Raw genomic sequence first — 16,423 nt, 5'->3', positions numbered from 1 at the left:
TCATCAAGCCTCTCGGGAACAGGGCAGCAAAGTGCTACATGGGGACGGCACGAGCACGGGAAGCCAGCTGGGCTGGCAGGGTGTGAGGATGTGTGAGCATGTAGGTTGGCAGTTTCTATAGATGGCTCCTCACAATTAGCATCATCTTGAGGGGAGACAGGGTAAGAGTTAGGTCGGTTGGCTTTTTTTTTTTTTTTCTTTTCTTCTTCTTTTACTAAAAAATAAATCACAAACTAGATCTCTGTAGGCAGAAAGGGTCCCCGGGAGGCGGTGGGGAAGGGAAGCGGGGAAGTCTGTGCTGTTTTGGTGCTGGTGGTGTGGCTACACGAGGCTGCGTGAGCCACTGGAGTACCTGCGCCTCTGAAGCAGGGAGCTAGGGGGACAATACTGGTGGGGGTGGTTGTAGGGAGGTGGTGGAGGTGGGAGGGGAGGCTGATGGACCAGCTTCATGGGGGTCCCGGGGAGCCCACTGCCCACACCACGCCAGGGGGTGGAGGTGCAAGAATCGGAGGTGACGTAGCGTGTCAGAGTCTGGTTGAGGGCCGGCTCCATTCGAGCGAGGCACGGCTTGTCCAAGACAATGACTTTGACAATCTGCTGGCACTGTACAAGTGTCCCCGCCGAGGCGGGGTGCGAGGGCACCAGTGCTGTCTCCAGCCGCTCCCGTGGCATGTTAAGACGTGTGCTGGGCTGCATTCCACTCTCGGGCCCCAGGGCGGAGTTGTGCTGGTACGTTTGAAGCCTGTTGTGAATTGACACCTAGTTTAGAAACAGCCAAAGAAGCATTAAATGTTACAAGACTTTTCCCATCTGCTACTACTGGCTGGCCTGAACCCCCGCCACCAGTCGGCCTCACATGCATTAAACCCTCCCCCCCCTCAAAAAAACAGAACAGGCAAAACCCTGACTGTACAGCCACCGCCCCCCCCCAGTGTCCCCATCGTCCCCATCTAGGCCTAAGTGCCCCTGTCCTTTCCATCATGTCAAAGGCAGCAGGGCCAGCGTTCCCAAATCAGTGCAACTTTGATTATCTAAACAGTACAGGGAACGCAAATCAACTCTAGGAGTGGAGGAGTCCATGAATTCTCATGGTAATGAACAGACCTTGGAGGTCATGCCCTTGTCCCCACCAGGAAAAAGGAGAAGGGAACCAGATAGCAAGATTTCAGATAATCGAGGTTGTACATTTCAGTAAAATGACAGTAGCTGAATCTGAGATAGAGAGAGACAGAGAGACTGAAGCCTTTCCCAGCTCCCTGCCTTTCTGAGTAGGAAGGTACACCACATGACTGGATAATCTGTTTACAAAGGAAAAAGCAGAAATCTGACATACTCTAGCAAAAGGCAGCTCCCTCTGATCCATTTGATGGTTTGTCAGTGAAAGGAAATGATTTTCAAAAAAAGAAAAAAGAAAGAAAAAATGCCCGTCTAGCTCATACAATGATAAAAGAAATTCATGATGAAATGGCAGCAGATTAGATAATCTCAAAGAAATGGAAATGCTCCTCTGCTGTCAGAGTATTACTTGGGCAGCTGAAAGGGGGAAGGGAAGCAGGAGGTCATCAGGGTCCCCACAGAGAGATGCTGATAATGGAGTCAAATAAGGGAGCTCACTGAGTCCAGTTTGAAAAGGAGGAGCTGGCCTGGACTGGAGGTCCCTAGGGGGAAAAGCGCAGCAGGAAAATGGTGCTTCCCAAATGGGGGATGAAGTTATAGTTCCTTCTCAAAAGGATATGGGCTGATTCAGACCCCAAACCAGAGCAAAGTTACTGTTTCAAAACGGAATGTCAGTCAAGTGACAAACCCTGGCTAGCAAACAAGTGCTTGCAGGTTGGCATGGCACTTCCAGCTAGTCAGGGGTACAGATGGGCAGATGGGACAGTGGGGGTGCCCTGATGAGCGCATCGGGCAGCAGCACCAGCAACAGGGAAGGAGAAGCTGTGGAGTGGCCAAGCTTCCCACCATGCTGGAACAACGATGGGCTGTCTGTCCCTGCTCAAGCACGGAGGTTGCTCAGACTCACTGCACAGCAGGACATAATAATGTGTCACTGTTTATTCAGGCAGCGGAACATCCCATAGGGAAAACTGGTTGCTGGGCCATGAAGTGCTAATGACATTAGGATACGTGGAAGCCATTCTCCACAAGGAAACACTCCTCCCAACAGAATTAGGAAATTGGCTGTGAGAGGCACCTTCCCCAGGAAGGGGGGGTCTGCAGGGAAATGGGGTGCTCTTCAGGGAAAAGAAGCAGCACCCACTCCCCACAGAGAAGCCGAACTCGTCAAGTAAATATTGTATGACAAGAGGTGAAAGAACTACCCTGGAAAAGGGCAAATTCAGGACAATGGAGATATTCCAGACAGGGAGAGAGTAGGAAGTAGTAGATAAGATTTTCAGTGTGAAGATCGCATTTTCCTGTTTCCTCACAGGCAGTGGGAGTATGGGTGTCTGTGAAGAAACAGGCAACCCACTGGATACTAGACATCCCTGCAAAGATAGATGTACACAGGACAGCCAAGCTCCCTACCTAGGACAGTGAAGCTCTAGGGAAAGTCTCTGGTATTCAATGGCCATGCTTAATCCCCTTCAAGGGGGGATGGAGAGAGAGAGCTGCAGAGATTGTGCAGGAAAGCTGGGCTGCGGGGAATTTGCATGTGATGCTGCATGGAGTTAGCATGTCAGGGAAGTCTTTAGTGGGGTTCTCAGTCTCCCCATAAGCAGTGGGGTGGGTTAGTCTACAGCGTTTGGGAGCTTGGTCCATGAGGGATGTTACAGTTATAAAAACGGATTGAAAATGCTTTGAAGTTTAGTTTGGATTTGAAAGTTGTATTACCCGTCCTAGCAGTAACTTTTAATTGTATCTCTGGAAATTGGTAAAATTGTCAGTCTGGCTGGGGAGGCATTGATTAAAACCTGAGAAAAGAAACAACAGAGAATGTGAGAAGAGCTGAAGTGAGAGAGAATTACTTACCTCAGCTGCTCTGCACTCTACTTACCTCCACTGTGCTGTCCGAGACCTTCTCCCCCAAATCCTTCTTGCCTTTGAAATAAAACAAAAGATCTCACACCTGAGGTCTGTACCTCTAGTCAAGAGCTGGCACTCAGACTGTGGACTGGAAAGCTAAGGGGAGAGGTGCAGGGCCAAACAAGACTCTTGACTGCAAGAACAAATCCAGACCCTCTTGCAACATGATAGCTGCTTAGTGGGGTAGGAAGAGGCCCCTTGGGGGTCCTATCCTTAGGTCCTGATCTCAGCGCCATCCTAGTGCACTTGATTTCTTGCTGGCATTCAAGCCAAGGCATGAATGGACACAAAGCCTTTAATTCAAAGAGGCTGGTCCAAAGAGTTGGTGAAGAAGCCAGAGGAAGTTAATAGAGCAGTTACTGTGTTGCATCAGTTCAGGGAAGAAAAAGTGAGCCAGGTTCTCCAGCAGTTACCTAGGCTCCATCAGTAATGCCTCTTCGCTAGATGTTACAGCTACAGACTGCATAATGAGACTTTAATGGCTCTTCTAGGGTATTTGAAGAATGCATATATTCTCATATTTCCACTATTTGCCCAAAGCTAAAGGCTACAAAACTGAACATTTCTTTTTGCAGTTATTCTCACAGAAATCAATGAGAACGCATTGCAAAGGCAGCACTGCTTGACCAAGAGAAGCTAGGTGTCCTCTTACCTGTTGGAGAGCCTTGCTTAGACTGCAGTTCCATCTGGGCTCCATTGGTCCTTAATGACAGAGTCTTTGCCCCCTGCTGTTTCTCCAGCTCCCCTGCAAGACAGACGTATAGAAGTGAACGAGGAAAGGGATGGAGGGAAGGACAGCAGCATATTGTAGCAATAATATAAGTAGCAATATGGGAAGTCAGCAAGGAGAATTATGCAAGAAAATGACCAGAGAATGCCAAAAAGGGAGGGAGAGAGGAACAGCCAAGAAAAAAACAGAAACTGGAGAGGACTTGACATGTGGAGGAATTTATATATCTCCACATGACCTTCTATGTATGACCTGCATTTATACAGAATGGGTTATTGCTGCACAGAAGGGGACCACTGCTGCTGAGCTACTGGGTCATCGGTTTATACATGGAAAGGCCATCAAAGGCATCTAATGGCCTACATGGACATCTAATCTGTGTAAGACGGGTCACAGAGGAACACAGTGCAGACTGCTTGTCCCCTAGACATTACTGGAGTGACGGACAACTCTGCTAAGGCTACCACACCTGTCTTGTACTTCCCAGCTATCTACAGATCTTATTTGTATAGGCAAAAGAGCATAGGATGGAGAAGAGTGTTCTGGGTGTGACAGTTTAAGCTTCACTATTCCAGGCCACTGTATCATACACCCTGTTCCATAAGCATCGTAAGTACTTAAGTTCTTCCATTTCTCCTGCTGGTGGGTGGTCGCAGAGCCTGACTGCTTTTTCACCCTATAGGTGAACACAAGAACAATACTGTGCAAACTTGTGCTACTCATCCTCTTTCCCATTGTTCCTGAAGAACCTGTTTCTTTTACCCTTTCTCCCTTGTAGGCACATGCAGTGTGATGGCATGGGAGTGTAGAGGCCCTTACATTCAATTCGTATCTGCTCCAGCTCTGTCACTTCTGCTATTGACTCTTTCAGATCTTCCACAAACTTCTGCATTTCCTCAGCACCCAGAGCACAGAAGTGTAGTACCTGTTTCTTCTCTGACCCCGAAACTGGAGTCACCAGTGTGATGCCATGGGGGTAATCTGTAAAGAAGATGTGCCAACAAAATAAAGAGGCATTAGGCATTCTTGCTGGAGTAGCTGGCTGCTTTGGGACCTCTGCAAGACAGAGAGTTTTCAACATGAGTCCAAAGGAATGGCACACCTAGAGTTTGTCACACTGCAAACTGTGGGAACCTGCAGCATTGCAGCCCTGCAAGGGAACAGAATGGCCAAGCTGCAGCAGCAAGGCAAGTGCCACCAGGACCACAGTGCTGCCAAAACCAGAAAACACTAGCTCTTAGCTACACTTTGTACAACATTGGCCCTGGGAACCCGAGCACAGAGGTAGGACTGTAAAGCCCTTCTGAACTTGTGGAGGAGTAAACAAGAGGCCAACAACATTTTTTCTTCTGTGCGAGATGCAGCAAGAGAGGTTGGCTCCTGGAGTCAAAGCCAGAACAGCCACTTAACATCCACAGTGGTGGGACTTCTCCCCGGTCTGTACTTCCAACAGCAGAGAAAATGGCAGGGGCGTTAGCACAGCATGGGTGGGGAGCTCATTGTGCTGTGCAGAGAGAACGGTAAAGAGAAAGATGTGGGTTTATAGATCTCCACTTTGTACTCCCCAACAGGCAAAACACACAGGAATGTAAATGAAAGGGCATGCCCAGAGAGTGAAAATATCACAACAAAAGGCCTTGTGTTTTAAAGATCAGGGTGGGTGTAGGGAGGTGGTGGCTGGAGATTCAGCCAACAGAAGCAGGAGAATGAGAGTGTGCAGAGAACTTTCTACACTTGTGATTGGACTTTCTCTACCTTTTGCTCAATGGCCAGTGGTTTCAATCCTTTTCCTCCTTCCCTCTCATCTTCCTCTACGTTTAATTTCTTTCTTCCCCTGTCCTGCTTTCTCTTCCCCTCCACTGCTCCTGCATCTGCCTGCCTTCTCACCCTCTTCCTTTATCAATCTTTACCAAACAAATCAAAGGACCAACCTGCTATTGGCTGCCAGCCATCAGCTCCCCCTGTTTGTGTCCCAGGGCCCTTTTCCCACCCTGTGTCTGTCTCATCTGTTCAGATCACAAGCCCTTTAGCACATCTGCTTTTCTGTGTCTGCAGGGAATACACAATAGGATGCCTTTGCCAGAAGATCCTTGGGCACTCCCAGGATGGTTATGATACCCCTGAAAGCTGATCCCAGCTCTGATGGTGTCTCCTGGAGATGCTTAGTTATGAATGACTCTTTTATAAATACAGGGATGTGAAAGCCTCTGCATGCTGCAGAGGGTAGGGTGTTGAGAGTGACTCATGCTGCCAATAGGGTAGAGGAGGATGTAAAAAACTTAGTATAGCCACAGTGTTGCTACAGTCTTCTTTCCTTGCAGCATGTTCTGCAGGGGCTCACAATACCCTAGTGGGCATCAGACGTGCTTGCCTGGGACTGCTGTGCAGCCCCTCTGCCTGCGCCAGCAGGAAGCCTGCCTGTTTTTGGAACTCCTCCACCACACAACCAGCCTCCATCATGACACATCATGGCTCTATTCCCAGACCATCAAGGTCAGGCTGACTAGGGCTGGCCTCTCGCCATGCTTTGGTGGGTGCTGTTCCAAGGGCTCTGCTTCTGTCTTGGGAAGCTTTCAGAACATCACAGCACAGTGCAGGAGGCGGCAGCAGCACCTGAGCCTTTATCAATGTCAAAGGTAGAGGTGGGAGTTGTGACTTTGGGCATGAGGGGAGAGGGGCTAAAGTTGGCAGCAGCAGTTTTGTCAACGAGGTTCTCCACCAGCAGTTGGCTCCTGTGAGCTCAGTGAGATATATCTGGGGATTGATTCCCTCATTCCTCTCTACTAGTGCTCTCCCTGCCACCATGACAAGCCAGATCCTTCAATGAGCTTAAGTTCAGCCCTTCTGCAGGTGCTCAGACCTAGTGAGAGGTACCAGGAGCCTCTTCTCATCAGACTGTAGCTGCACAGTGATCTCCTCAGGACCAAGCCTCAGTTTTCTCACCTCCACTTTTAACCCCGATGGAATCTTTCTTCTGATGCGAACTCACACTGGGTGATACAGCTCCCTCCCTCCTCCTTTTCCCTGCCAAACCCCTTCAGGCAACCAAGCAGCAATGGACTTACATTCGTTCTCAAAGAGATGGAACTGCATCCCTAGCAGGCCAACTGACTTGCAAAATGTGTACGTTGAGGAGCTTTTCTTCTTGGGGCAAAGCTTGAGGATCTGTTAGAGGGAGAGAGGCATCATTGGGCAGGGTGCTGGGGAACAGTGAGACAAGAACAATGCAAACTGCTCAAAGCAAAAAAGCTTTTTGCAAGCTCTGTTAATTGTACATGGGAGTAACACTTGGTGACTGACAGGCATTTTGTCCAGAAAGCTGCCTGGCATGCTGCACTTGTAACAACACTTCTGAAATTCTGTATGCATAGCCCTGGGGCCCACTCTGCTCTGTGTCTCCCAGGGGTGCTGGCTTTTTGATGCCCACATTTCTGACTTTGCAAGGGTAATTCTCTTCACTGAGGGCCAGATCAAAAGGCAAAGGGAAGCCTGTCAGAAATACCTTAGAGCTGGGAACAAGAGCATATGTGAATGCTGTGCTGCCCTCACTCCCCCAGCACTAGTTCTTATAGATCTGATTTATCCCACGGAGTAGAGGGATAGCAAGGAGCAGAACCTCCCCCCAGGTTCACAACTGTACAAATGGGTGCAGAGGAACAGGTGGGGAAAGCTCTCATGTCCTCTGCTCCTACAAAAGGGTTTTGTTTTAGCCTTACATTTGCAACATCCACAGTTTCATTTTGCCATTAAATGCAGCAGAACTTCCATCTTGTTCGGCCTCCTCCCAGTCTCAGTGTACCTCTGCCTACCCTCTGAACTCAGTTGCAAGGTTGCTGGGGCAGGACACTTTTAAAAGTACTATGCACATTTGGGGCTCCAGTAAGTAATATCTACTCTCCTGCAGCCTTTGCAACGTTAGAAGGCAGTGGTTGCAAAGTGTCTGACAGGAAAGATTTAAAGTGCATGGGAGGGCTCTGTCTACTATAGTACAGACAGACAAAGAAATGAACCTCCCTTTCATGAAATGAACCTCCCTGCCGGCAAAGGCATGAGAGAGAGCAATGACATTGCTTGGATGGCTGTGGGATGTGACAGTTCGTTTTTTCAAGGGTTAGAGGAGTTTTAGATTTGGTAGGTTTTTTAACAGTGAAGGATCCAGAGCTGTGTCTTACAATGTTGATGGACCAGGAGATGGTCTGTCCTTAGGACATGGGGGAAATTGATGTTGTGGACTGGTTTTAGAATTCTTTATAGAAATCATGGCAGTGCCTAATTGCCAGAGCACACTCACCACCAGCAGGTCATTGAAGAGAAAAACTTCCCTCTGGTGAGCTGCCTGCTTCTGCACTTTGTTCACATCAGTCACTTCGTATAAGCGGCTGCAGCAGACCAGCCGGCGATGGGGCACGGACAGAACCTGCAGAAGACCCACAAGAGCATGCAGAGGCTGAGGGAGGCGCAACTGTGGATCTCCTCCACCCTCAGCCTGCACAACCTTGCCCAGTGACAGTAGCACAAGCCAATTCTGCCCACTCTATCCACGCAAATCATCTCCTCACCACCACTCCTCACTATCATTTTGCCTGCTGGTGCAACAGCAGAGAGAGATATGCCTTCGTCATCTGGATAAATCAGAGGAGTGGGACAGGCTAGAGGCAACCCTCTTGGTCACATGTCCTATCTTCACATACCTCTGGCTTCCAGTCACTGGGTGACTGCTCATCCTCTCTCACTCCACTGGACATCTGCAGGTTTCCTGGACTTTGAGAAATTATTCTGCTCATTTTGGGTAAAAAGCATGCATGATTTCGCATTACAGATTGATTACTGCTAAAGAAGCTGTCTCTGCGTTTGAGGGTCTCTTAACCCCAGCAATCCTTAGGAAACACATTAGAGATGGGTGAAATTGTTTTCTATCACTTTTCCTTCCACTTCCTACACCCTCAAAATGCCTTAAAGTTTGAGACACTGCAGAGCTATCACTGGAGTATTGGCAGGCAAGACCTGCATTGGCAGGCAGGACCTGCAATGAGATTCTTGGGCAAACAATTACTGCACCAGATACTGTAAACTCTGGCCAAGGAGATCCTCCAAAATTAGGAAAGAATGAGATAGCAAGGAAGAAAGTGTTTGGAGAAAAAGGAGTGAATTCATCAAGACAAGCAAGGAAAGTATTACAGAAGAGGGGTAGGGGCTTAGAGCAAAAAGACAGAAAAGAGGGCAGTGAGGGAAATAGGGGTGAGAGGGGTGAGTGGGTGCCAGAATGGTTATGGGTGCTTACCGTTTTCATTCCAACTATGGACTTCTCCACTTTGGTGACATAAGTCACATGATCCTCATTGGATTTTAGCTCTTTCTGCTGGATCCTCTCATAGATCCCCACCACCAGCTCCCTTGGGATGTCAGCACCGTCATCCACACCTGCCAAACAGAGAAAATGTTGGGCCGGCTAGGCAGGGAGAAAAGTAAAGGGAAGAACCGGTGGTCCCTGACAGGCAACTACTGTCTCTGCGTTGTGCAGTGCTGGGAAGGCTGAAAGGAAAGAGCAATACTTCTCTTCAGGCTGTCTTCTTTCTTGCTTTAACACATCTAATGCACTGGCGGGAGAGACTGACATCTCTAAGGCCAATGCAGAAAATTTCATTATTCCACTGCTCTGCATGGTGGCTCTTTTCCATGTGTTCCCTAAGGTTTTATAGCCACATTTTCACATTCATATATCTTGGGCCACTCAGCAGCAACCCCTGCATTGATTTCATATCATCAGAAGTGCTAGACGTAGAGGAGATCTATGATAGGATTCAGCTACTCCTCCTGCCAATGCAAGCATCAGCTCTCCTGTTTGCTTGGTGACCTCCACCATTTTCCTTCAGTGATGTCTACTAGCAGTTAGGAGAAATGTTCCTTCCCTGTTATTCTATCTGTGATATCTCTGTCTTGGCCCTGTCCCTTTCCTGTTTTATATCTCCTTAGATAAGTCTCCAAATTTTGCTGTCCGACCCTTGCAAAGCCTGGCAGAAAAGTTTTCCTTCACCCTTCCTTGATTCAAACACCACAAATTAAACTGCCAGTCCTACCTCTGAACTGAATTCCTTCAGTCACTGTACATGGACTTTCTCTGCTTTCCCTCCAGCTCCCTGGTCTGATATGTACTACCCTCACTGATGCAGGTGTGGAACTGCTGAGGAATGGAGAGGCATTGTCATCTCCTGGCTCCCTCATCCACATCCTTGCAAATGTAGCCTGGATACTGTCTTTTTTCAAACACAGACTGGTGAAGCTACTGACCTGGGCATTGACCTGCAGGTGAGTCTGAATGAACTGTGCCCCCTTATCTGTAATGGGGTGACATTCACTTGCTGCAGTGAGTTGTGGTGCGTTACACACTGGGGATGAGTGATCCTTACATTGGCTGAATTCATTGTGAGGCGAAGGGTCAGATTTTCAAGCAACTCTAAGTGTAAGTTAAGATAAAAAACCCTTTTGAGTTACTGCTACCAGCTGTAATACCAAAGGGGATGATGTCAGATATCAGCCCCATTCAGTATCTCAGGAAATAACTTGAAAGAGGGCCTCAGTGTCACATTATACCAGTCTGAAGTGGATGACAAATTGGGGAAGGTGTGGGAGGCTGAGATGACACTTTCTGAACAGCAGCCAGGACAAAGAAACAAGTCACAGGAACCTAGACAGGGATTTACACCAGAAAAACTTTGGGGGAACTTCATCTGAATTGCAGATCTGCAGTAAGAGACACTTGGAAGATGGCGGACCTAGGATGACCTAGGAGTGAACATGGCTCAGAAATTAGACAAGAATTTGTCTAGACATGATGTCAAAAAGGCCAAACAATACTAAGCTGCATTAGCAGATCTGAAAACAAGGAGGCGGCAGTAGCTCTATATAAGAATATGTTGTGACCACATCTGAAAAAGTGCTTTTAGCAACCTATTACCAAGATGGGAAGGGCTGACCTTGAAAAACAGAAGAAAATTGATTTGGGGAACTGACGCATCAGAAATTGAGAAGAGGTAATGTATGCATGAACTCTGTCAGGCCTACAGTTACTAGAAGTAATTGTAAGCAATTAAGAAGGGGAAGATTTAGCCTGAACAGAAGGAAAATGTGTTCATATATTCAAAGCAGCAAGGAGGGCCAGGGCTTGTTTAGCACAATCCAGCAGGGTCTAAGAAGGATGGATCTGAACAACAGGAAAATGTAATACAATGGACTGCTTCCAAGCAGTGAGATCTATTAAAAGATGAAACCATCTCTCAAGGAGAATGGTTGGTTTCTGAGAAGGCTGGACCGCTTTCTGCAGAAGACAAAGCTTAGATTTTCCCCTTCCCCAGCATTCTAGAAGACACCTTTGAGGCCCTCCATGTCTGGCTCACAGGGAGTAGCAGCAGCCCTGGAGAAAGGCAGCTCCTCTATGTGTTTACTGCTTTCACCTAGGCAGAATTTAGAGCGGCAAGAAGGCAAAAAAATCAAAGCAGTACCCTCACCTCTCAGATTGCGAATGAAGTCCTCCAGCATCATCTTCCTGTCAGGCTTGATGTTGGGGCTGTACATGTCCGTATTGAGGAGGATGATTGCAAAGGCCAAGATGAAGATGGTGTCCGGGTTGTGAAACTGCTGGACCACATCTGGGTTACACATGCAGTACCTCTGGCTGCAGCAGGAGGGATGCACACACTTAACATGGAACATGGAAGTTCTGTGCTCCAGGGTGGCAATGGCTTAATCACAAGTGGATCAAATTCCTCCTTTCACTCCACCTCTCACACAAACGAGAAGGAACTTACTGCTCTCTGAAGGCAAATTTACCCACCAATGGCTGAAGGAGGCCACTAAAACTTCAGCCTTCTTGTCTTAAGGAACCAAAAGGCAAGCGAGACTAGAGACAGCTACTCAGTTTAGTATCCCTATGTAAGGGTAATATAGGAGGTGTCTACTCCAGCCTGACTTGCTAAGGACAAAGCACTCCTCTGGATGTACCAAAGGAGCAACCCAGCACCCCTGCAAGCCCCAGTGCTGCTCTTCTTGTGAGTCACCAATGGAGAGGGAGTCCCTTGCTGGCAGACACGTCAGGACTGGCCTCACTCTGGCCCTTTGTGCCCTTCATGCCACTGAGTATCTGACAAGGACATGGCTCTGCTGCAGCAGTGGCACAGAGGACTCCGTGCTTCAAAAGCCCCTCCATGACCACCTTCTTTGGAAGGGAGGTCCCTGGTCATTCAATCCATGGCTGCTGCATGTTTTCTGCCTTGGGTGTGCTCTCTGCTTCCACTTGGTTGCAGCAGTGGGGCTGCAGGGTTCATTCTCTTACCTGAAAGCCTCAATTAGCCGCTCGACCTTCTGTGCCTCCCCTTGCACGCGGATGTGGGCCTGGAATTTCCGCAGGGCTTCGTCCAGCTCCATGCCCGAGAAGTCCATCTCATCCACCACGCAGCTGTGGGAGGGGGACACAGCCTTCATCAGCACCTCCTCCTGCGGAGGATGCCAGGCAGGCTCCTTCACTGTGGTACCAAGGCTCAGTCCCCAAGGGAAATACCATGGGAGAGGCCGAGACATCACTACAACTGCCCAGACCATACTTAAAATGGGCAGTAATTTCAGACAAGTGATTCCTGCATTCTACAGGTGAGTAATTCTTGTACCTAACCACATATGTGTGTGTGTGTGTGTGTGTGTGTGTGTATACAGCATGACATATATCTCATATCATACCATATACAGCATATATACAGCATTTCATGTGCATATATACAGCATTTCATGTACATATACAGAGAAAGTATAAATATATGTATTGATATTTATCTGTATCTACATAGATACAGATATCTAGACATCTATATTGACACAGATATTTAGACACCTATATCAATATCAATACAGATATCGATATAGATCCCTCTATTTCTGCCTTTCCTATGATCTGGTAATCATTCACACATTGTCCATTCCTCGCTCCCTCTCAGCACATGCACTTGTTCACTTCCTGCTTACCCATCCTTCTCTAGGAAATGGTACCTGTTGCGCAGAAATAACATTGCAACATCAGCTGGTCTGTAACATCAAGGCTGGGTAAAATCCTGCCCATGTAGTCAAACACCAGGACTCCCCAACGATTCATTCTGTCCAAACCCCTATTCATTTTATACATTTCTACCCATTCCACACAATCTTTTCCACTTCTACCATATTTCAGTACCAGGCTTCCCTGTTATCTGCTGGAAATCCTTCACCTCATACATCTGGTATTGCTTTCCCTTTTACAGTGATGCATTGCACACTGGTAATTCATAGCCAATTTAGATAGCCAAAGAAGGGGATGACACCTCTCTTGCTTCCCACTAAAATATTCTCTGTTAGTCTCCAAAACCTACTACTACAGTTCTTGCTGTTCGTATTAGTCAAATAATCTAGTTGTTCTTATTCTTACTGCATGATGTTTTGGTCATTTTTAATGACAACACCTTCCCCATGTGGCTTCAGCACATTTTGTTAGCATATTCCTACCTTTTATGTTCAGGTCATTACTGCAAGTATTAATCAGAAGACTAGTCTCAGAAAACTCTGCTCAAAACCTCCCTTAGGCCCAACTTCCCATTTCAGGAGAGCATGTAGGCACTAATGTCTGCATCAACCAATGCTCTCCCCTGTTTACGATTCCTCTCCTAATTTCTCTCTCTTCTACTCTCAACTAACAATTTATCATGTCAAATGCTTTGCTGAAGTCTAGAATTACCTTCTGCATGTCCCTTTTTTAGAAAACCATTTATTTTAACAAAGAAAGACATTGAATTAATCTACTCTCCACTGGCTTTGGTATGTACCATTTACCTTCCTGTCTGCCATTATTCTTTCCCATAAATAAATTCTCAAAGCTCACATTATATCTGACAGAACAAGAAATTCGCAGGTGCCAAAATCCCATTTTCCTTAAGCCTTCCTTAAGTACAAAGTTACTAATTTGCTGATCTTCACTCATATGGAACTACCTAGACATTACAAGTGTATTAAAAATTCAAGGACTTCATATTTTCTGCTTCTATATACCTTGGACACTAATTCTGTTCCCCCAACCCCCACCCTTTATCTCACCCTCTGTATTGTGTTTGGTTTGCTTTCTCATGTTGTAAAGGATAAACTGACCCAAAATTTAGGGTTAGGAGGAAATCTTCCCCAAGACAAGTTGTCTGTGACTGTATGAGGAGTGGTACAGGGAAAACAGAGGGGGAGAGGATTAGCTCTCATCTCGATCCTTCCATTTCCTAGGATTATCTGAAAATTTTACCAAACAAACCTCTGCTAATAAAGGGATGTGCTGTCATCAGTTTCTTCTTCTTCCTTTCTGTGATAAACTGGAGATGTGTCCATTGGTTTTTCTTATAGTGCTGCAGCTTGCTGTACGCAGTTGCGAAGTGTTTTGTGAGCTAGGCTGTTGAATGGCATGTGCAGCCTTGCTAGAACACAAATCTATTGCGTGATGTCTCAAATGGGTGGGGGACAGAGTTCAAACGCTCAGAGATGTCTCTCCATTCCTACATACCTCTATTGATTCAAGAGTTGACATATCATTGCTTAACTGGAGGGACACCCACAGAATAACTTACCAAAGGCATTGGCTGAACGTAGTGTTCAGTATCTTCTAAGGCTGGAGTCATTACAACCTCAACTAGGAAACATGGGGTCTTTCCCTGCACAGACTCCATATAATCAAAACGTAGGAACAGCTGGTGAGGAGCAAGGGCAGAGAATCAATGGGGCTGCTCTCATAGGAAATCTTACATGAAATCTTTTTTTCCTCTCCAAGAGGTGGACTGCAGAAACACTCACAAATCGTTTCTGGCAACAGCAAAATCTTCCTCCACTGCCTCTTTCCTTTGTTATTTTTATTTTTCTCATGCTTATACTCAGATGTCCCTTGGGTTGACATCAAGGCATTCTGCTTCTTGGAATTTATCTTTGACAGTAAGAAAAGTTTTTCTCCGGTTAGTCGTTATTGTGTTCACAGCTGCAACCACCTCTGCCGTTGGACCTTTGTTATTATTTTTTAATCCTTTCCAATGCGTGATGTTTCTCAGCAGTGACCCCAATAATTTTGCTGTTATTGTCTGCTTCCAGACGTGTGAAAGCAGAGTCCTTGCATACACCAATGAGACCTGCTGAGGTCACCCTAGTAACCTCAATCCACCAGCACTAAATCATGTATCTTTCGCTCCCTCCCTCATTGATCAATCCTTCCCCCTCCACACAGGCTGCACTAACATGTCCTCCCTTTTCTGTACAAATCTCAAATAATAAAGTCAATGCCCTTGACACAGAAAGCATAAAGCCTTTATTAGGACAAGTAGGACAAGGCAACTGTTTATAGCTCTTCTCAAACTCAAACAGGCATTGCTACATGAGTTATGCTTAGCTTCTCCTTTGAGAGTTTCTTTCACAGAGTGACAGATACAGAATTGCTTTGTAAATTCTCAGATGAACTCCTGGGAGTCCCTTCCATTTGTCTCTGAGCCCAAAGAAGGGCGCCCCCCACCTTGCTTCCTGAGAAAAGTTGACCAGGCAGAAAGGACAGGTTAGGAAGAAAGTCTGACTCAAGCAAAGTCAGCCTGAGCTTGCATTTGATTTATCTGACAAAGCTTGTGCCAAAGGTCTGAAGAATAGCTCCTAGAGGAGTCATGAGGTATGCTGCTACTTTCTGCTGCTAGACAGAGAGTAGAAAGAATGGTGGATCATAGTTGTCTGATATTTTCTGTAAGCAAATTTGACACAGCAAAGTCCATTCAAAGAGCCAAAGAGCCTTGTGCCATGGGGCTGCCATGTTCCCGCTCCTCTTCTTGGTGGCTACAAGTTTTGCTGCCTTGCCTGACCTCAGATTCCTGTACAGATTCCCACTAACTTTCTGAACGGACTGTGGTGCCTATGTCAGAGCTCTCCCAAAATGCAATGCAACTATTATTTGTGAAACCAGAGCAAGGAGGTCTTTTCTTTCCAAGGTACAGACCCTGGAAGTTGACGCAGGATATCTTGGCAAGACTTCCCTAGTCCTGCTCACGACTCTACTCCTGATACAGGCCAGAATGCTGTTGGCCTTCTTGGTCACCTGGGCACACTGCTGGCTCATATTCAATCAGCTGTCAACCAACACCCCCAGGTCCTTTTCTGCCGGGCAGCTTTCCAGCCACTCTTCCCCAAGCGTTGCATGGGGTTGGTGTGACCCAAGTGCAGGACCCGGCACTTGGCCTTGTTGAACTTCATACCATTGGCCTCAGCCCATCGATCCAGCCTGCCCGGATCCCTCTGTAGAGCCTTTCTACCCTCAGGCAGATCAACACTCCTGCCTTCCTTCCCACAGACTTGACACAAGCCATGTGAATTGAGCTCAGAGTGCAACCAGAGATGCATTTAGCTCAGTATCCACTGGGATAGGACTTTGGATGTTTGTATCATGTTGCTGAAGTGAGCAGGAAAAGTGCTGACACCCTGCCTTATAAGTTGGTGGAGTTTGAGGGCTCTTGTGCCACCTGTACACATGGGGAACTTGGTCCGTCCTGAGGCACTAAGCAGACAGGCACCTCACAACTGCAGAGAATTGCATGCCAGGTGCCAGGTGATGGGACCAAAGGGTGGGCTCCTAGTTGGATCATTTTGCTT

At 47.1% G+C, this 16,423-nt stretch overlaps 1 protein-coding gene across 1 annotated transcript; it reads right to left on the bottom strand.

Moving 5' to 3' along the window:
* Window positions 1-233: 233 nt before the first annotated feature.
* On the bottom strand, window positions 234-12,209 carry IQSEC3 (IQ motif and Sec7 domain 3; the record flags this gene model as incomplete). The annotated part of the gene is made up of 9 exons (XM_009879742.1): window positions 234-759; window positions 2,999-3,042; window positions 3,680-3,772; window positions 4,577-4,738; window positions 6,823-6,922; window positions 8,049-8,174; window positions 9,039-9,178; window positions 11,263-11,429; window positions 12,087-12,209. Coding segments are annotated over 9 exons (1,393 nt in total), but the record flags the coding sequence as incomplete, so codon positions are not given.
* Between the last annotated feature and the right edge of the window lie 4,214 nt (window positions 12,210-16,423).

Source organism: Charadrius vociferus, unplaced genomic scaffold (assembly GCF_000708025.1).
Source record: "Charadrius vociferus isolate BGI_N301 unplaced genomic scaffold, ASM70802v2 scaffold90, whole genome shotgun sequence".
Lineage (NCBI taxonomy): Eukaryota > Metazoa > Chordata > Aves > Charadriiformes > Charadriidae > Charadrius > Charadrius vociferus.
This window is presented reverse-complemented; position numbering and strand designations above follow the sequence as displayed.